At 40.7% G+C, this 22,500-nt stretch overlaps 1 protein-coding gene and 1 long non-coding RNA gene across 8 annotated transcripts in view; both read right to left on the reverse strand.

Annotated features, from left to right (window-relative positions):
- Positions 1-22,500, reverse strand: part of LOC138950502 (uncharacterized) — a 252,255-nt gene that overhangs the window by 13,573 nt on the left and 216,182 nt on the right. For 3 of the 6 annotated variants that reach the window (XM_070322220.1, XM_070322215.1, XM_070322218.1), the window contains 4 exons: positions 11,987-12,093; positions 11,279-11,339; positions 8,754-8,960; positions 7,756-8,388 (listed from right to left, as the gene is read on the reverse strand). In XM_070322220.1, the coding sequence (XP_070178321.1) occupies positions 7,756-8,388; positions 8,754-8,960; positions 11,279-11,339; positions 11,987-12,093 (1,008 nt within the window). Of the gene's footprint in view, positions 1-7,755; positions 8,389-8,753; positions 8,961-11,278; positions 11,340-11,986; positions 12,094-18,650; positions 18,721-22,500 lie in introns of all 6 variants that reach the window. The other 3 variants (XM_070322216.1, XM_070322219.1, XM_070322221.1) reach the window with 3 other exon arrangements.
- Positions 1,487-7,696, reverse strand: LOC138950524 (uncharacterized). 2 transcript variants are annotated; one of them, XR_011450700.1, is made up of 6 exons: positions 5,660-7,696; positions 5,308-5,349; positions 4,695-4,751; positions 3,320-3,416; positions 2,654-2,700; positions 1,487-1,737 (listed from the first exon to the last, which is right to left on the reverse strand). It is a non-coding gene; the product is annotated as an uncharacterized lncRNA (long non-coding RNA). The 2 variants fall into 2 exon arrangements; XR_011450699.1 differs by having other exon boundaries at positions 4,695-4,773; positions 5,660-7,695.

The raw sequence follows: 22,500 nt of genomic DNA on the forward strand, positions 1-22,500 counted from the left end.
CACACATGTATGCAGGCATTTGTTTGTCAAGCAGGAACATGCAGCATTTTGTTGACCGTATGTGAGTGCGTGTGTAATAAAACCAACGACAAACAATACAAAAAGCTCCAGCTCTGCTTCTTCACCAGTCACAGACGCATTGCGTTGTTCAGCTTTCCAGAAATATATTAACTCAGTCAGAACCCGCTTCATGAATATTTTATTTCAGGAAAAAGTCAATCGAATCTACACAAAAAAAGGTTATTGCGTTGTTCTGTCTTTGAGACTGTATCACATGATATTGAGCTACTAGAAGAAACATGTCTGTGGCATAGTTTGACCCAACAGAGGTATTCTGCCGTCAGCAGCTTTATTGCTGTTTTGAATTTGATCTTGCATAATTTTATTACATAATTTTGCAACACACAAAGAAATCGTAATTGAATATTTTACGCAAAATTGAATAATTCGCAAACATGTTTGTATGAACAAATATTATTTTAAGAAAATATGAGTGTGAGGATGGACGTATTTTGAGTGAAGTAGCAGAAATTCTTTTTTAAGTTCTTTAGCTACATGCACACGTTCTGTTAATTACATTCTTAGCAGGGAGATCCAGATTAATAATACTGCTGTGACAGGTTGTGGTTTCCATACACACTTTGAATACAGGAAAACAAAAACAAAAACACAGTTAAAAAAAAATGTGCACATAGGATTAAAATATTAAAGTGTACAGAATAAAAGCAACATATGTACAAAAACAAATCTCGTGGTTCTCTTGTCAAACCCACTGTAGTAAGCACAGAATAGGAGAGAAGATTTTGGAGAAGGTGGCTTAACCTACTGAAGTAAATGATCAAGAGGATTCTAAGCATCCAGTGCTAAAGCTCTCAAATCACAAGACAAACACACTTGTTGTGGCTATCCGAACTGTTGATTTAAAAAAAAAAACATACCCACAAATTGTAAACATCTATTACAAAATTATATATATTGTATGGATCTGTCTTTGTAAAATATACTGTACAGAAATTTTTAAATAATCTGCACAAATCCCGTGGTTCTCTTGTCAAGTAGTAGGCACAGAAAAAAACCACAAAAAAACCCTGTGTTTTGTCTTGTAAATTATACTTTACTAAATGTGTACAGTATTCTAAGAAAAGAAAAATTCTTCCTTTTTATCATATCAATTGCCTCCCTTGAATTTTATTTGTAAAATAATTCTGAGAAAAAAAGCGTTCTACTTAAAAGCAGTGCAATCAAGAAAATGGGTACAACCTGTGTGTATACCTTTATTCCTTATTCTTTTTATTTAATTGAGGATGTCACTACGCAGTTTTACTGATTAAAAAAATTTGCTTCAAATTATCTCCCTTGAACAAACACTTCTTTTTACAATTACATTTTGTTTACACGAAGAGGTAGTTTTAAGGGTATATACAAGAAAACAATATTGCAACCTTTACATTTACATTTACATTTGGACTAATTCCATTAAAAAAAAAATATTCAAACTATAAATGATAAATCAAAATAAAACAGATTTTGGGGCTGTGCACAAGCTAATAGGATTAAACACGAAAGTCGTACCGAAGAATCGTCAAATACTTTTGCTAACAGCTATACTTAAACATAAGAAAATATGATCTGCATCTCTTGTTATGAAGATGATGGCACTGGTCCACCGAAGTGCATGCCATATATGCTTTACTGTGCGCTCTCCCTCTCAATGGTCTTTCCCTGGCTGACTCGATTCTGAGGAGATAAAAGAAAACACATTCAGTACAAGCTGTAAAAAATAACAACAAAACTAGTATTACTTACAGTAGCTGCTGGTTTCTGAGTATTTGATTGAAGGCACAATCCGACTTGTAAGAAGTTTGCCCGACTGTCGCAGATTTGGTCTGGTAATTGCATGGAATAAAATCATGCCTCAATTTGGTAACATACAAACTGCAATATTCTAAGGCTGTGAGTGTGAGAATACATCGGCGCCACTTTTTAAAAACTTTCTTTTTGTGTGTGCGCATGTTTTAGTGCCAAAAATGAATAGGCCGAGTGCTCTCTCTGCAAAACTTGTGTGAAGCTTCAGAGCTCTATCAATGGTTTGAAAGAAAAAACATACTTTTCCATTTTTGACGTTCTTGTTCCCTTCCCTGTGAAATTTACTGTCCGTAAGTTACCGGATTTTGTTAATGTCCGTGAAAACCTCAACTATTCATTGCTGAGTGCCCAGTGATAGCTATCCCCCTCAACGACCTAGCACTGCTGAATCCTGATTCTTCCCACTGTTTGATTCTGTAATGAAATTGTGTAGTTGGTAGTTATGTGAGCTTCTTCTTGGGGGTGGGGGGGGGGGGTTATTAAACCATCAGATCACAAAGTAAGACTTCATTGTAATGTGCAGATATTTGTTCAGGTGCCCACCATTTTCTATGTGAAAACATGTTGCTAACTAACATGAACCCAACCTTAAAACATGATGTAGGTGAGTAGCCCATCTAGAAAAAAGAACCTAACAGGTTCGTTTGTCTAGATGGGCTACTCACCTACATCACGTTTCATGGTTGGGTTCATGTTAGTTAGCAACATGTTTTCAAATTCTCATCAGGCAATCACGGCTGACACTAAACACAGAACAGGTGGGAAAGACATAATTCAATTTACTCACCTTCCTTGCATTGTGAGACTGGCCATATGAATCTGCTGAAGTAGTTCCTGCACATATTTAATCAAATATTCATCTTAATAACGTGTTAATATCGCTTGTTCTAGCAAATCAGACTTGACAGTTTTCTGAAGGCTTGCACAATTTAAGAGCTTGCCTGTCCCCAATCATTACAATAAGAAACAACATCTAGTATGCAAGTATTTTCAGGGTATGAAGGTTTTAATATAATGTCGGTTCTTCTGGGGGCATGGAGAAACACCTTACACAAAGTAGAACATACACAACAAATTTCAAACAATTGAAGTCACACCATAGTTTTACTCACAAACAAACAACAGCAATACAATAAACAGTCTGCAAACGCCTACATGTTGTCTACACTAGGTATAAAGAAACAAAGAAGCACATGAAGACAGGCTTTGTCAAGTAGACCATTATAGCGAATGAGCAACAGCTGATGATCCAGACCACCAAATTGACATGATTTCCCCTTATTCAGTTTGTGATTGTAGTCATATTGACGATGCATGACTTCAATTTTTCTAAGTAAGTCTCTTGGTGCGTTTACGGATACATTCATTGTCACAATTACGACATGCTAATGTCTAACCTGGGTAAACTTCAATTCATGACTTTTTTTAACTGGCATAGACATTATGAGCATACCAGAATTATTTTCCTGTTAGACTGTCTTCTTCTTTTTCTTCTTCTGCGTTCGATATTCATGGCTGTCATATCGTCAGGTCAGTGGCTGCCATGAAGTCTGCATAAACCAATTAAATAAATAATTAAGGAAAAAAAACACCCTTACATCATAATAAATCAGAACCATCAAAACCACCCACCACCCATCCAATAAAACCTGCATACAAAAACACTTCATAATAAAACAAGAAGGGCAAAGCCCATACGACTCACATGCTTGACCTTGACCTTTACATGACCTTGACCTTCAGATATGGTCACTTTTAGAGGTTCACTACCTTATTTTGGTCACATTTCATAAGGGTCAAAGTGACCTTGACCTTGATCATATGTGACCAAATGTGTCTCATGATGAAAGCATAACATGTGCCCCACATAATTTTTAAGTTTGAAACAGTTATCTTCCATAGTTCAGGGTCAAGGTCACTTCAAAATATGTATACAATCCAACTTTGAAGAGCTCCTGTGACCTTGACCTTGAAGCAAGGTAAACCAAACTGGTATCAAAAGATGGGGCTTACTTTGCCCTATATATCATATATAGGTGAGGTATTGAATCTTAAAAACTTCAGAGAAAATGGGAAAAATGTGAAAAATAGCTGTTTTTTAGACAACATTTATGGCCCCTGCGACCTTGACCTTGAAGCAAGGTCAAGATGCTATGTATGTTTTTTGGGGCCTTGTCATCATACACCATCTTGCCAAATTTGGTACTGATAGACTGAATAGTGTCCAAGAAATATCCAACGTTAAAGTTTTCCGGACGGACGGACGGACGACTCGGGTGAGTACATAGACTCACTTTTGCTTCGCATGTGAGTCAAAAATGAAAACATTTAATTCCACTTCAAAAATATAAAAGTTGTTATGTTTTATTTTCATTATCTCTTTACACACACAAAAATTGCTGTGCAAATCTTTTTAAAAACATCAATGCCCGAGACACCAGTAACCTGTTTATGTTGTTGACCTTGTAGCTTTTCAGTTTAAGAGGCTGTTCAAAAAACCGTTTCCCTGGAATCTGCACTATGATAACCATGAATAATACCATAGGGAAAATATTACATCACCAAGACCTAAAAAATAACACCAACCGACACTCCTCACCCTTATTTCACCCACTATGCCAACCCAAAGACTGGAAAATAATAATCAAATACAGAATGAACAAAAATGCTTGATTTCATTTCTTCAATGATAAGTTGAAAATCTTCATTCTTCATAATAATGTTATTGGCATAATGTGTAATTGCCACAATTTACAGAGTTTTATGAAAAAATGATGCGATAAAAATCAAAGGGAAAACATTTGTTCATATACTGATACCTTATTTACCTTGTGGCTTGTGTGCCCCAGGTTTAGGAGCTGCTCAAACGTCCATTGCTCCTCAGTCTGCAAGAAATTAAGCGATGGCCTGAAGGAGAATGGAAAAAAATCCTTTGTCAGCACCCTGTGTATGTGTGTGGGTGGGTGTTTTAGATAAATAGGCAGGGTGGGGGGGTGTGTGGGTGTGTGCAATAGGTACCACGCCTAATGCAGTCTGCAAAACAAGTGCAACACTTCTACAGAGCTTTTATGATACAAAGCTTCAAATAAGAAACACATTACAATCAAATGAAAGCTGAGCCTGTCATTGCAAAATAAGAAGGAATATACAACAATCCAGTGGCATGTAAAATATTGTTCCTTCAGAAAGATGGCTCTGACAGCAGAAACAATTTAACTTGAAGTTTGAGTCAAAAATTATTTCTCTACATTAGCGAACGTAGGCTACTTGCAGTTATACCCCTCACACATGAAATATTCACAGATTGAATAACAGTTTGTTCCCAATGTTGCTTCCGTGTATCGGTTAGATCCATCTCGGTTAGATCCATCTGCAGAGTACGGATTGTCATCCGTTTAAAAAGGAAAAACAATCAGAACTTGTCATCAGTGATCAACCTACCTTGCAAGAGTGGGGTGAAACACTCACTTCCTGCCAACATGTCTGCAAGAAAAGGAAACAATGCCAATGAAAGCTTAAAATGATTCTTTTGTTCAATATGTGTACACGTGCTTCATTTCTGGGGTGAAAGTGTAAAATATATTGATGGATTGATAGAACAATATAGCCTCAAGTTCATCGCACCAAAACATACTTATCAATCAACATTGTCATCACTCGATCAGCTATTCCATCTCTTTCATGTGTGTGTGTATGTGATGGTGTGTGTGTTTGTGTACGTGTGTGTGTGTGTGTGTGTGTGTGTGTGTGTGTGTGTGTGTTTGTGAACAAGCTTTGAAAAACGTATGTTTACCTTGCTCTAGATCTACTGATTTTCGTAGGCGGAGACTTCTCTGCCGTGAGGGCGGCTTCGTTTCCCTGGCAGAATTCAACATCTTGTACAGATCTGCCGGTGATTTTCTTTTCCTCCGCTTCGTGAGTCACTTGATCCACAGATTTAACGAACATTGAATGTTCTTTTAGTTCTTGTGACGGAAGTACAATCAAGGAATTAAGTGGGCATTCCTGAGTCCTCTGCTGGCTTCATGTCCACAAAGTAAATCGCACAAACTTGCAGGGTTTGGGGGGTAGTTTATTACTTTGAAGAAGAACAGCTAGTCGTCGCTGCCCGTTCAGCATTCTTCGCGCGACTTTTGCAGAGGAAGGCATATGCATTTTTTTTTCTCCTGCTAAATGTTGCCAGGGTGCACAAACTGAGAAAGCATTCCCGATTTTCCACAATGTTCTACTTCTTTAGAGTCTTTTGCACAACATGATTTATAACTGCCAGTGTTAGTGTACGTCTAATTCATGATGCCTACCTGACAGCTGGGTCAAAAGTTACGTTCGAGAAAATACTCGAACTAAGTTCCAAACAACTCGAAGAGCAGACATGTAACATGTGGGATTTTGGCAAGCGGAAACGACGTAGATCTAATGTCATTCAAGGGTATCGTAATGTGGGAATGTCAAGGCCAGTTTTTGACTGGTTTTGAACTGAAGTTGGGCTCCGAATGGAAATAAACACTTCCTCCAGCTGCGCGACCCATTGATAACAACAGTTGGAACTGGTAGGAAGATGAACAGGTCTTGTGAACTGGCTACACACTGTTACGGTTCAAGTATAAGTTCAAAGTAAACACTCAACTGAGGTGGCAGGTAATGGCGGACTTGACTTCCTTCATAACCAAATATCACTCTTCTGACAAAAAAACGCAAATGCTATGTTAAACCGGAAAATACGTAAACCGGAAAAGGAAGCGCATCAAAACCAAAATGGCAGCCCCCATGAAATCCGAAAGGTCACGGAAAAAAGTCGTGAATACAACCACCCCCTTTTATGCCCGACCTCCCCCAATTCGATAAGAAACCTTTTTTTGGTTTTTGTTCATAACCTCTGTAAGTTAACCCACATTTTAAGACTTAACCCTAATAGAAAAAATTTAAAAAATCCTCTATCAGCTTCATAAATTCAATGTTCAAGAGAACGTTGGCATCAGAATAATCGAACAAAAGTTGATCAAAAGTGTGACCTGTATTATTCCAGATATGTTCAGTGGTGATCATCTTGTCCAGCAAACATGTCCATGCTATTACTGTCAACATTTTCGAAACAAGCTACATTTTGGTCATGTCTGCTGATTAATAACACCTACAATTGTGTGAAATATGGAGGCTTTGTTACCCAAATATCTGAAAGAAACTAAACTTAAAAAGTTGATGAGCATGACCCCGCTGTGACCCCAACATTTTAAGAAGGTCAATCAAATCGGGGTCAAATCGGAATATTATTAAATACCAGAAGTCTGCAAATGTTTAAAGGTCTAGCTTCAAAATCATCCGAGATAATCTTAACGTTAAGTTTTTTGTTCGGACATACGGACGGACACTGCATACAGTGTGTGGACAAAAAGCCTAGCGCTATGAACTGGCCCTTACTTTACGTTGGTGAACAAATATCTCTCTCTCTCTCTCTCTCTCTCTCTCTCTCTCTCTCTCTCTCTCTCTCTCTCTCTCTCTCTCTCTCTCTCTCTCTCTCTCTCTCTCTCTCTCTCTCTCTCTCAACTGCTAGAGGAAAAGGCTGGTTATATGAATTGTTCCTTATTTGGACCTCCTCAGTTCTGAAAAAAAATAAGATGAGCGCTCAAAAAACATTTGCATTCGCTACAGTTATCCTATTTGTTCGGACATACGGACGGACACTGCATACAGTGTGTGGACTAAGAGCATATACTTTACGTTGGTGAACAAAGCTCTCTCTCTCTCTCTCTCTCTCTCTCTCTCTCTCTCTCTCTCTCTCTCTCTCTCTCTCTCTCTCTCTCTCTCTCTCTTTTCTCTCTCTCTCTTCTTCTCTCCTGCGTTTGTCTGTTTTTGCGTGTGTGAGCGAGTGTAGGTCAAGAGTTAACTTACATCGCTCATGTTTAGCAGCACCTCCTCCAGACAGCGTCGCGTTGTGTCGGGCAGGACAATGGCCTGGTGGAGGGCTGGCTGTGTTACCAGGTCACCCAGAACAGAGCGCCTCACAACATCTCTGGCTTGCTTCAGGTAGGCAGCGGCCTTCTTTAGTTCTTCTTGAAGTGCAAGGGGGTCGTCTTCTGTCTGAGGTATGATTGCCGCCATCATTATCCCACGCTCGCGATGTATGACGAGCAGGTCAACAAAGTCCTCCTTCAGGTTCAACGGCTCTGCTTTGACGCTGTTCGTGTTCCTGGCGGCTGCACCAGTATAGATGCTTTGGGTATTGGCACCATATACACCAAATTTAGCTTGGGTCAGAATTACCATAATATCTGTTTCCCTTGCAGCTTCGTTCTTTATCTGATTCATGCAGTGGTGGACATTTTTCAGCACTCTGTCTATGCAGACAGTGTCCCTGACCTCTCTACTCTTATCTATGTCTATTTGTTGCTGTGTTTTCAGTACCTGGATTCGCTCACCTTCTCCGATATACACCATTCTCTCATGCACAGTGTCAATGTGAGCCGGGGGGATTATGTATGATTCGCTCTCAAGGTGAGGGAACCAGGCGTTGAGAAACTCCCTCTGGAATCAAAGACATGATGATGTACTGTCTACTCCCTTCTAGTACCATTCACAACCTACGTCAACTATGAAGACGGTGAAAATACAGACACCAAATAGGGACTTATGTCTCGTTGGTGGTTCACACAATATTTGCCCCCGAACACAGCAGATAATTGTTTAAACAAGTTGTTCTATGGTGTAAATTTAAAAAGAAGAAAACAACACAGACAAAAGCTATAACAACAACAACAACAAACAAATAAACAAGAACAAGAACAAGAACAAGAACAACAACAAATGATAATGCCAGTATTCATTCCAAACATAATTTCAAGTCTTAAAATATAAGGTTTTGGTGTTGTTATTTTCTGAGTTGAATTTACCTCATGGTCTGACAACCTTAACACTTGGTCCTCTGATTCCTGTGATCTTGCCATCAAGGGCGAGGCAGGAGAGACAGCCTGGTTCCCCGGTGACCCAGAGGTACTGCACGGCGGAGCACATTCCACTGCCGGTCCCTGTGTGATGTGTATGATGTTACCGTCACTCCTGTCACAGCGCTGTTCATTGCCGTCACTTCTTTCATAGCCCTGTTCATAATGATGTGTGATGTGTATGCTATTACCGTTACTTCTTTCATAGCGCTGTTCATATGAGTGATGCGCATGATATTACCGTCACTTCTGTCATAGCGCTGTTCAAATGTGTGTTGTGCATGATATCATTGTTACTTGTGTCATAGCGCTGTTCAAATAAGTGATTTGCATGATATTACCGTCACTTCTGTCATAGTGCTGTTCATACGTGAGATGTGCATGATATTATTGTTACTTCTGTCATAGATATGTTCATATGAGTGATGTGCATGATGTTATTGTCTCTTCTGTTATATCGCTGTTCATATGTGTGACTTGTAAACTTACTAAGCATCCCCAGATTGCAGATGTGTGTCCCTGAAGGATACGGACAGATGATGCCATGTTAATTGTAATAGACGTTTTCCGGAGAAAAAAAAACCTCTTGTCAGGATGTTGGTGCGGTCTAGAGCAAGTAGGTTCCCCTCAAAACTGCAGTCAAACATCACAACTTCCGGAAGACTATCCACACCTCCGACGGGCTGTATCCTGCGATTGGCACGATGAACCAACTCCGATGTGTATGCTATGCGGTGTGCCCTACATATAATACCTTTTTCTTTTGAAAAAGAAATCATCGGAGTTACGAATAGCCACGGATGGCTTGCTGATCACTGTAAGTGTTTGCTAAGCACATGTGTTTTACTAATACCACATGACCTCAAGCCAAACCCACATGACCTCGATCATAACACGTTGTAACACGTGCCACAACAGATTCTCTACTCCGATGAACTCTTGAACGCAGTTTGAAAACAAAAGGGTATCATATTGATCGCGCGCTACATGGCAAACACATGGGAGTTAGATGTGCGTACCCATCGCAGGATACAGCCCGTCGGAGGTGTGGAGAGTGTTCCGGAAGTTGTGATGTTTGACTGCAGTTTTGAGGGGAACTTCCTCACCCAGACCACTGATAATCATAACAGAGTTATTTTCGAAAATCGTCTATTGTGCAAGCCATCGCTAATGACGTGTTTACCGATTGTCTGGTATTCCTAGGATAGTCAGTACCTTCTTCTTCTTCTTCTTCTGCGCTCGTGGGCTGAAACTCCCACGTACACTGTGTTTTTGCACGAGTGGAATTTTACGTGTATGACCGTTTTTACCCCGCCATATTCCATACGCCGCTTTTGGAGGAAGCATGCTGGGTATTTTCGTGTTTCTATAACCCACCGAACTCTGACATGGAGTACAGGATCTTTTCCGTGCGCACTTGGGCTTGTGCTTGCGTGTACACACGAAGGGAGTTAAGTCACTAGCAGGTCTGCACATAAGATGACCTGGGAGATCGGAAAAATCTCCACTCTTAACCCACCAGGCGGCAGCGACCGGGATTCGAACTCACGACCTCCCGATAAGGAGGCCGACGTCTTACCACCACGCCACTGCGCCCGTCAGTACCTTGTCAAATGACTGCAGTTGTGATCGAAGGAACCCTTATTGCCTCTGTCCGCTTTGAAAAGTACAGTCAAGCTGGACAAAAAGCTGAGCAGCACACTGACTCAGATCTGTGGGTCAACAGTTGCTGCTCGTACGTACGTACGTACGTACTATTGGGATACTAAATTTGGCCAACAAATTATTGCAACAAATTTCGCATGCTAAGAAAAGCATTACAACGCATTTCATTTTAGTTGAACTTTATATGCTCGAAAAGGTAATTATGTCAGCGGTTCATATCATTTGTCGGATTGAAAGTACAAGCATCCCGTGACAGCCTGTCAAACAAGGTCACCCCTAAAATCGACCTGACAAAAACCATAGCCCCGTATTTTATAATCTGCAAACAATCAGAATATGCACAAACCAAACACTTGGAAAGGCCATTCAATTTCCTGTTCAGAATATTTTGTTTTGTGCAGTTTACTTCTCTAGTCTTTATGTAGCCAATGGTAGTCAGAAGTGTTTGGTTTGTGCATATTCATTTTTTGCAGATTTTAACAATACTGTACTAAGGTGTTTTTCAGGTCGATTTTAGGGGTGACCTTGTTTGACAGGCTGTCACGGTGCTTATAAAATACAAAGTACCATCAACAAAAGAAACAAAACGTCACAAACATTTAATTGAAGGTCGTGGCCAAATTTGAAGAGTGTAAAAGTGTATTGCATAATTCTATAGCATTTGCATCTACTACATTCTTAATTTCTTATCAAAGGGGCTAAGTTTCACATTCAGTAAAAATGTATCAAAATAAAATCTGTGATAATCACAGGAGTCCCTAAAGCTAGTGCTGACTGCGTGTAAACTGAACCGCAAAGACTCAGCTTACCAGTTTACGGGTTGGCGGTTGTGGTCCACTTGTAGCATAGCCAGGTTTACCTGCCAGAATCCTGTCATTATCACACACACAAAATCAATGGTGTACCATACGTATGCAGCCTAGCCAGGTTTACCTGCCAGAATCCTGTCATTATCACACAAACAAAATCAATGTTGTACCATACGTATGTAGCATAGCCAGGTTTACCTGCCAGAATCCTGTCATTATCACACAAACAAAATCAATGGTGTACCATACGTATGCAGCGAAGTAAACACAGACCAGTATCAATTTGAGGTGTGGCTACCTTGTCATCAGGCATGGACAGAATATAACGTAATGTTATTATGACACTTATTTCATGCGAAATGTGATCACACCCCTTGATTGGATATCATCGAATGGAATATCCCTAATAAACCAAAGCCAGCGTTAAGACTATACCCCGACCTACTTAGCTTCAATCCATTAAGTGAATTTCAGTAATGTACCCGGTGCCTGTACTGATTTCAGACTTTAATCTCAACACTGCTAAACAAATGTAATGGGGATTATAAACATCCAGGAAAGTGTAAACAATTATCAGAAGAGGTTACATGGTTTTGTCAGTCTGAATATGTTGTTAAATGCCAAATTGCCATGCCTATCCCCCTGTCTGTTTATTATGTCATTGGTTCACGAGCAAACAGCGAGTAGTGCAGTCTGTGCACTGCTTACCATTCTACTGCCTCCTGTGTGGATATTTTCCCACACTGCATTGCATCCTGGGCATCCTGAAGCTCAAAGCCCATGGACATCACTGCCGCAATCATATCATCAACAGTCTGCAATACACAAAAAAGGAGTGCGTCTAACTCTATCAATCATAACAGTGAACTATAGTTAATGTAAAGATATCTGACACTGATAACCCCCACCCCCACCCCCACCCCCCAAAAAAAATGTTTGCTAATATTTTGCTGGTGATATTTTGCGGATGTGCTGAAAAAAGTGAGAACAAAATAGAGAACTCGATCAGACAGTATCTATGATACACAATTTTGCAAATGACGTCATGACCAGAATCATATAAACCAGGGTTGGGTAATTGAATGGGGTATATGTCCGATCAGTTACAATTACAGAACATATTTTGTGAATGGAGTACATCCCTGGGTTACGTTTGATGAAATGACGTGAGTCTATTTGAATTACAGAGGGGTAAAGGCTGAACTGACTGCTACGATCAACAGTTTACAGAGGGGGTAAAGGCTGAACTGACTGCTACGATCAACTGTTTACAGAGGGGTAAAGGCTGAACTGACTGCTACGATCAACAGTTTACAGAGGGGTAAAGGCTGAACTGACTGCTACGATCAACAGTTTACAGAGGGGTAAAGGCTGAACTGACTGCTACGATCAACTGTTTACAGAGGGGTAAAGGCTGAACTGACTGCTACGATCAACAGTTTACAGAGGGGTAAAGGCTGAACTGACTGCTACGATCAACTGTTTACAGAGGGGTAAAGGCTGAACTGACTGCAGCTATCAATTGTTTACAGAGGGGTAAAGGCTGAACTGACTGCTACGATCAACTGTTTACAGAGGGGTAAAGGCTGTACTGACTGCTACGATCAACTGTTTACAGAGGGGTAAAGGCTGAACTGACTGCTACGATCAACTGTTTACAGAGGGGTAAAGGCTGAACTGACTGCTACGATCAACAGTTTACAGAGGGGTAAAGACTGAACTGACTGCTACGATCAACAGTTTACAGCGGGATAAAGGCTGAACTGACTGCTACGATCAACAGTTTATAGCGGGATAAAGGCTGAACTGACTGCTACGATCAACAGTTTACAGAGGGGGTAAAGGCTGAACTGACTGCAACGATCATCTGTTTACATCGGGATAAAGGCTGAACTGACTGCTACGATCAACTGTTTACAGAGGGGTAAAGGCTGTACTGACTGCTACGATCAACTGTTTACAGAGGGGTAAAGGCTGTTCTGACTGCTACGATCAATTGTTTACAGAGGGGTAAAGGCTGAAATGACTGCTACGATCAACAGTTTACAGAGGGGGTAAAGGCTTAACTGACTGCTACGATCAACAGTTTATAGCGGGATAAAGGCTGAACTGACTGCTACGATCAACAGTTTACAGCGGGATAAAGGCTGAACTGACTGCTACGATCAACAGTTTACAGAGGGGTAAAGGCTGAACTGACTGCTACGATCAACAGTTTACAGCGGGATAAAAGCTGAACTGACTGCTACGATCAACTGTTTACAGAGGGGTAAAGGCTGAACTGACTGCTACGATCAACTGTTTACAGACGGGTAAAGGCTGAATTGACTGCAGCCATCAACAGTTTACAGAGGGGTAAAGGCTGAACTGACTGCTACGATCAACAGTTTATAGCGGGATAAAGGCTGTACTGACTGCTACGATCAACTGTTTATAGAGGGGTAAAGGCTGAACTGACTGCTACGATCAACTGTTTACAGTAGGATAAAGGCTGTACTGACTGCTACGATCAACAGTTTACAGCGGGGTAAAGGCTGAACTGACTGCTACGATCAACTGTTTACAGAGGGGTAAAGGCTGAACTGACTGCTACGATCAACTGTTTACAGAGGGGTAAAGGCTGAAATGACTGCTACGATCAACAGTTTACAGAGGGGGTAAAGGCTTAACTGACTGCTACGATCAACAGTTTATAGCGGGATAAAGGCTGTACTGACTGCTACGATCAACTGTTTACAGAGGGGTAAAGGCTGAACTGACTGCTACGATCAACTGTTTACAGAGGGGAAAAGGCTGAACTGACTGCAGCTATCAATTGTTTACAGAGGGGTAAAGGCTTAACTGACTGCTACGATCAACTGTTTACAGAGGGGTAAAGGCTGTACTGACTGCTACGATCAACAGTTTACAGAGGGGTAAAGGCTGTACTGACTGCTACGATCAACTGTTTACAGAGGGGAAAAGGCTGTACTGACTGCTACGATCAACTGTTTACAGAGGGATAAGGCTGAACTGACTGCTACGATCAACAGTTTACAGAGGGGTAAAGGCTGTACTGACTGCTACGATCAACTGTTTACAGAGGGGTAAAGGCTGTACTGACTGCTATGATCAACCGTTTACATAGGGGTAAAGGCTGTTCTGACTGCTACGATCAACTGTTTACAGAGGGGTAAAGGCTGAACTGACTGCTACGATCAACTGTTTGCATAGGGGTAAAGGCTGTACTGACTGCTACGATCAACTGTTTACAGAGGGGTAAAGGCTGAACTGACTGCTACGATCAACTGTTTACAAAGGGGTAAAGGCTGTTCTGACTGCTACGATCAACTGTTTGCAGAGGGGTAAAGGCTGTACTGACTGCTACGATCAACAGTGTACAGAGGGGAAAAGGCTGAACTGACTACTACGATCAACTGTTTACAGAGGGGTAAAGGCTGAACTGACTGCAAGGATCAACTGTTTACAGAGGGATAAAGGCTGAACTGACTGCAGCTATCAATTGTTTACATAGGGGTAAAGGCTTAACTGACTGCTACGATCAACTGTTTACAGAGGGGTAAAGGCTGAACTGACTGCTACGATCAACAGTTTACAGAGGGGTAAAGGCTGTACTGACTGTTACGATCAACTGTTTACAGCGGGATAAAGGCTGAACTGACTGCTACGATCAACTGTTTACAGAGGGATAAGGCTGAACTGACTGCTACGATCAACAGTTTACAGAGGGGTAAAGGCTGTACCGACTGCTACGATCAACTGTTTACAGAGGGGTAAAGGCTGAACTGACTGCTACGATCAACTGTTCACAGAGGGGTAAAGGCTGTACTGACTGCTACGATCAACTGTTTACAGAGGGGTAAAGGCTGAACTTACTGCTACGATCAACTGTTTACAGAGGGGTAAAGGCTGTACTGACTGCTACGATCAACTGTTTACAGAGGGGTAAAGGCTGAACTGACTGCTACGATCAACTGTTTACAGAGGGGTAAAGGCTGAACTGACTGCTACGATCAACTGTTTACAGAGGGGTAAAGGCTGTACCGACTGCTACGATCAACTGTTTACAGAGGGGTAAAGGCTGAACTGACTGCTACGATCAACTGTTCACAGAGGGGTAAAGGCTGTACTGACTGCTACGATCAACAGTTTACAGAGGGGTAAAGGCTGAACTGACTGCTACGATCAACTGTTTACAGAGGGGTAAAGGCTGAACTGACTGCTACGATCAACAGTTTACAGAGGGGTAAAGGCTGAACTGACTGCTACGATCAACTGTTTACAGAGGGGTAAAGGCTGTACTGACTGCTACGATCAACTGTTTACAGACTGACTGACTGACTATTAGGGTTTAACGTCCGCTTAGACCAGTTGGCCTATATTGGGACAGGTATCGGTAATACGCTGAATATTTGGTGTGATATTTTGACTCGAACAATCCCGCAGTGGCTGTCTTCTTCTACACACCAGCATTGGGTTTGTCCTGTCAAATTATTGAAATACGATCATGATAATCAGAGACGATAGATGATGCATGCGTATCTTCGTGTTTTCTAAGCCTTATGAGACTTTCGCTGCGAACTTGGGATCTTTTTCGTGCGCATATGTGCACGCCGGGATTGTTTGGACACCGAAGCGAGTCTGCACAAAGTAGACTCCGAGAAATAAATATCTCGCCGAACGTGGGGTTTGAACCCATGCTGATAACGACCAACTGGCTACAAAACCAGCACACTACCAACTGAGCTACGTCCCCAGCCCCCCCCCCCCCCCCCCCCCCCCCCCCCCTGTTTACAGAAGGGTAAAGGCTGAACTGACTCACCGGCTTTGTAGTGACACTGAAATTGTAGCGGTAAAATTAATAAAAATAAAATTGAAAAGAAGACTCTAGGGGCCATGTTTATAAGATAGCAGTGATCAGACTGACAGCCGATTGTGGGTCCTCAACGGGTCCGAAATGCCTGTTTCATAAGCGAATCACCGTCACCCAACCGACTGCACAGTAATCCGAATAATGCTGCGTCGCTCACAAGAAATAACGGTTTTAGGTGTGACGAAAAAAAGAACAGGGCCTGAGTACGGTGATAAATACAAGACTTATTTTACAACCATTTGAAAAATACATACATCCCCCGTGGCTGCCCGCATAACGAAATCTAACTTTAAAATAATGATGCGATTGAAATGAAGTGACACTGTCAAACTGCTATCTTCCCTGCCTGCAACAGTTTCTACTATTGAGTTGCATGTTTCTGATTACAATCAACAATCACTTGGTCTATATCCCGCTATCCAAAATGTTTATGCATTTTCGTGTTCAATACAATTGTTTCTTGTTCACAAAAGCACTAATCAAAAATTTGCTCCAGGGGCTTGCAACGTAGTACATTATATGACCTCACTGGGAGAATGCAAGTTTCCAGTACAAAGGACTTAACATTTCTTACATACTTGATTAAAATCTTTACAAACATTGACTATATTCTTTACAAGAAACACTTAACAAGGGTAAAAGGAGAAGCAGAATCCGTTAGTCGCCTCTTACGACATGCTGGGGAGCATCAGATAAATTCTTCCCCCTAATCCACGGGGGGTAATGGACAATACAATGATTTGGACAACACAATGCTATGGACAACACAATGCTATGGACAACACAATGATATGATCAACACAATGCTATGGACAACACAATGATATGATCAACACAATGCTATGATCAACACAATGCTATGGACAACACAATGCTATGGACAACACAATGCTATGATCAACACAATGCTATGGACAACACAATGTTATGGACAACACAATGATATGAACAACACAATGCTATGATCAACACAATGCTATGATCAACACAATGCTATGATCAACACAATGCTATGGTCAACACAATGCTATGGATAACACAATGACAACACAATGCAATGGAAAACACAATGAAATGGACAATACAATGATTTGGACAACACAATGCTATGGACATCACAATGCTATGGGCAACACAATGTTATGGACATCACAATGCTATGGACAATACAAAGTTAAGGACAACACAATGCAATGGACAACACAATGCTATGGACAATACAATCCAACGGACAATACAATGCTATGGACATCACAATCCTACGGACAACACAATACTCTTTGCAACGAAATGATAAGGATAACACACTGCTATGGACAATGCAATACTTTGAACAGTACAATGTTGAGGACAATGCAATACTTTGAACAGTACAATGCTGAGGACAATGCAATACTTTGAACAGTACAATGCTGAGGACAATGCAATACTTTGAACAGTACAATGCTGAGGACAATGCAATACTTTGAACAGTACAATGTTGAGGACAATGCAATACTTTGAACAGTACAATGCTGAGGACAATGCAATACTTTGAACAGTACAATGCTGAGGACAATGCAATACTTTGAACAGTACAATGCTGAGGACAATGCAATACTTTGAACAGTACAATGCTGAGGACAATGCAATACTTTGAACAGTACAATGCTGAGGACAATGCAATACTTTGAACAGTACAATGCTGAGGACAATGCAATACTTTGAACAGTACAATGTTGAGGACAATGCAATACTTTGAACAGTACAATGCTGAGGACAATGCAATACCTTGAACAGTACAATGTTCAGGACAATGCAATACGTTGAACAGTACAATGTTGAGGACAATGCAATACTTTGGACAGTACAATGTTGAGGACAATACAATACTTTGAACAGTACAATGCTGAGGACAATGCAATACGTTGAACAGTACAATGTTGAGGACAATAGACTGCGATGCACAACAAATCACGATGCAAAATGCAGAACAATGACGACTCAACAACATTGTCAAATCAACACTACTGACTTCACAACACTACTGACTTCACAACACTACTGACTTCACAACACGATGGACAACACAACACAATGGACAACACAACACTACTGACTTCACAACACAATGGACAACACAACACTACTGACTTCACAACACAATGGACAACACAACACTACTGACTTCACAACACAATGGACAACACAACACTACTGACTTCACAACACAATGGACAACACAACAACATTGTCAAATCAACACTACTGACTTCACAACACAATGGACAACTCAACAACATTGTCAAATCAACACTGCTGACTTCACAACACAATGGACAACACAACACTACTGACTTCACAACACAATGGACAACACAACAACATTGTCAAATCAACACTACTGACTTCACAACACAATGGACAACACAACACTACTGACTTCACAACACAATGGACAACACAACACTACTGACTTCACAACACAATGGACAACACAAGACGTTGACAGCGGCCTACCTGACGTGGTGTCTTTGGAATGGCCCCGCTATCTCCCTGTCGGCTCGCCATTGTGCTTGCTCTGTCTCACCTGAAACATCAACACCATGTTACAATGGGTGAAACCTGTATCACCTCAAACATCAACACCATGTTACAATGGGTGAAACCTGTATCACCTCAAACATCAACACCATGTTACGATGGGTGAAACCTGTCTCACCTCAAACATCAACACCATGTTACAATGGGTGAAACCTGTATCACCTGAAACATCAACACCATGTTACAATGGGTGAAACCTGTATCACCTCAAACATCAATACCATGTTACAATGGGTGAAACCTGTATCACCTCAAACATCAACACCACGTTACAATGGGTGAAACCTGTCTCACCTCAAACATCAACACCATGTTACAATGGGTGAAACCTGTATCACCTCAAACATCAACACCATGTTACAATGGGTGAAACCTGTATCACCTCAAACATCAACACCATGTTACAATGGGTGAAACCTGTATCACCTCAAACATCAACACCATGTTACAATGGGTGAAACCTGTATCACCTCAAACATCAACACCATGTTACAATGGGTGAAACCTGTATCACCTGAAACATCAACACCATGTTACAATGGGTGAAACCTGTATCACCTCAAACATCAATACCATGTTACAATGGGTGAAACCTGTATCACCTCAAACATCAACACCATGTTACAATGGGTGAAACCTGTCTCACCTGAAACATCAACACCATGTTACAATCGGTGAAACCTGTATCACCTGAAACATCAACACCATGTTACAATGGGTGAAACCTGTATCACCTGAAACATCAACACCATGTTACAATGGGTGAAACCTGTATCACCTCAAACATCAACACCATGTTACGATGGGTGAAACCTGTATCACCTGAAACATCAACACCATGTTACAATGGGTGAAACCTGTATCACCTCAAACATCAACACCATGTTACGATGGGTGAAACCTGTATCACCTCAAACATCAACACCATGTTACAATGGGTGAAACCTGTATCACCTCAAACATCAACACCATGTTACAATGGGTGAAACCTGTATCACCTCAAACATCAACACCATGTTACCATGTGTGAAACCTGTATCACCTCAAACATCAACACCACGTTACAATGGGTGAAACCTGTATCACCTCAAACATCAACACCATGTTACGATGTGTGAAACCTGTATCACCTCAAACATCAACACCATGTTACCATGTGTGAAACCTGTATCACCTCAAACATCAACACCATGTTACCATGTGTGAAACCTGTATCACCTCAAACATCAACACCACGTTACAATGGGTGAAACCTGTATCACCTCAAACATCAACACCATGTTACAATGGGTGAAACCTGTATCACCTCAAACATCAACACCATGTTACAATGGGTGAAACCTGTATCACCTCAAACATCAACACCATGTTACAATGGGTGAAACCTGTATCACCTCAAACATCAACACCATGTTACAATGGGTGAAACCTGTATCACCTCAAACATCAACACCACGTTACAATGGGTGAAACCTGTATCACCTCAAACATCAACACCACGTTACGATGGGTGAAACCTGTATCACCTCAAACATCAACACCACGTTACGATGGGTGAAACCTGTATCACCTCAAACATCAACACCATGTTACGACCTAGTGAAATCACACTTTTGAAAAGCAGTATTAAAATATTGGCTGGATAATAACCACTACGATCGTGGGACAGTCGGGCCGATTTTATTATGGAATAATGCATGCATATAAACGTATAGTGGCAAAGTTTTATATTTTGAAAGTTGGATACAACGAGGTGTATTGGTATTAACTGACATTGTACGTTCGGGAGACATATCATATCAAGACATATGATTTGATTGGATATTCGCCAAACCGAATTCTTGAATATAATGTTGTAAAAGCTGCTGTGTCATTATTTATGAGGAAAAATGTTGTAAATATGACTGATGATGTTTGTATTACCTTTCCACTGTTTAACGACAAAAATGTGTTAAGTGCCAGAGAATATAGGAACGAGATTATTAATATGAAAACAGATGTACCATGTTCCGGAGGATTTTGGAAGAGAAAGTTTAATGTAGAAATTGATGAACGATTTTGGATAGTTGCCTATCAGGCAACACAAGAGACTAGATTAAGAGTTTTACACTGGAAAATTATGCACAACATTTATCCGACCAACATTCTCCTGTGTAAAATGAAAGTAACGGAAACTAATAAATGTAATTACTGTTGTGATGTAACTGATTTCATTGAACACTTCTTTTTTGAATGCCCGGTTGTATACAAATTCTGGAAGTGTATTGAAGAATTTATTTTTCGTACTTTAGAAATTAAGATTGTTTTGAAAGTTAGTGATGTTTTATTTGGTATGCATTTTGTAATGGTGAAAAAGGCAACTATGTATAAATTGAACCACATTATCTTAATCGGAAAGATGTGCGTTAGTATATATAAAAAAACAAATTCGTTTTTACCGTTGGAAAGTATTTTTAATAGGCAGTTACAGATAAGAAGCATTTTTGTGTGAGTGTTCGAAGAACAAAACGTTAAAAAAGTTAGCTTGTTGTACTCGATAAGTTGTATTGAATTCATTGTATGAGATATTGTTAATTGTTGTTATTTATTAAAAAAAAATAAAAAATAAAAAAATAACCAATAGTCTATAGCTAAGACATAAAGATGGAAACAATACACATTAAAACAAGAAATTCCTTCGAGGTAGGAAAAACACCCCCGTTGGTCAAAGGGAAATAACCATTCTCACTGCCACCAACTGAGAAGGTTATTTACCTTTTCCCTCTATAATTCCTTGTAGAATCTTAATCCACCAATAACTCCCTAACCGTGTGTTTGACTGGTCCCAATTTTTGTAAGGACCGTCTCAGGAATGTATAGAACCTGTTCACCAAGTTTGGTGACGATCGGTCCGTTCATTCTTGAGATCTATATGCGAACACAAACACACAAACACACAAACACATCGAGCGAAACCTATACACACCCCTATACCGGGGGTGTAAAAAGGGACAATCGTAAACCGACAGGAGAAGAAAGTCAAAAAGTCCACAATAATCACAGGAAGGGATTTAAAGGGAGAAACTGACAGAGAGACAGACAGACAGACAGAGTCTGACAGAAAGAGAGAGAGAGAGAGTGAGAGCGAGGAGGGGAAACTGAAACTGAACTTGATTAATACAACAGGCTATAGAGAAAAGAGAGAGAGAGAGAGAGAGAGAGAGAGAGAGAGAGAGAGAGAGAGAGAGAGAGAGAGAGAGAGAGAGAGAAAGTTAACACAGAATAAATGTACCAGCTTGTGTGTGTGTGGGGTTCCACAAAGTAACTGCACGAAAAACACCATTAACCATATAGAGAGGGGGGAGAGAGAGAGAGAGAGAGAGAGAGAGAGAGAGAGAGAGAGAGAGAGAGAGAGAGAGAGAGAGAGAGAGATAGAGAGAGAGAAGGGGAGGGGGGGAGAATGAACGAACGAACGAACGAACGAACGAACGAGCAAACTTTATTAGTCTTAGACTAGTATGTAAATGTTACGCCGACACCTGGTCAGTTTGTCCCTGCTAAAGCAAGACATAAAGATGGAAACAATAAAAAATAAAACAAAGGGACAATCGTAAACCGACAGGAGAAAAAAAGTTAAAAAGTCCACAATAACCATACAGTACTTAAAACTACTATTTTATCTGTACAAATATCTAATGAGAAAGATAGAGAGAGAGAGAGAGAGAGAGAGAGAGAGAGAGAGAGACAGAGACAGAGAGACAGAGACAGCGACAGAGAGAGACAGAGA

Source organism: Littorina saxatilis, linkage group LG16 (assembly GCF_037325665.1).
Source record: "Littorina saxatilis isolate snail1 linkage group LG16, US_GU_Lsax_2.0, whole genome shotgun sequence".
Taxonomy (NCBI): domain Eukaryota; kingdom Metazoa; phylum Mollusca; class Gastropoda; order Littorinimorpha; family Littorinidae; genus Littorina; species Littorina saxatilis.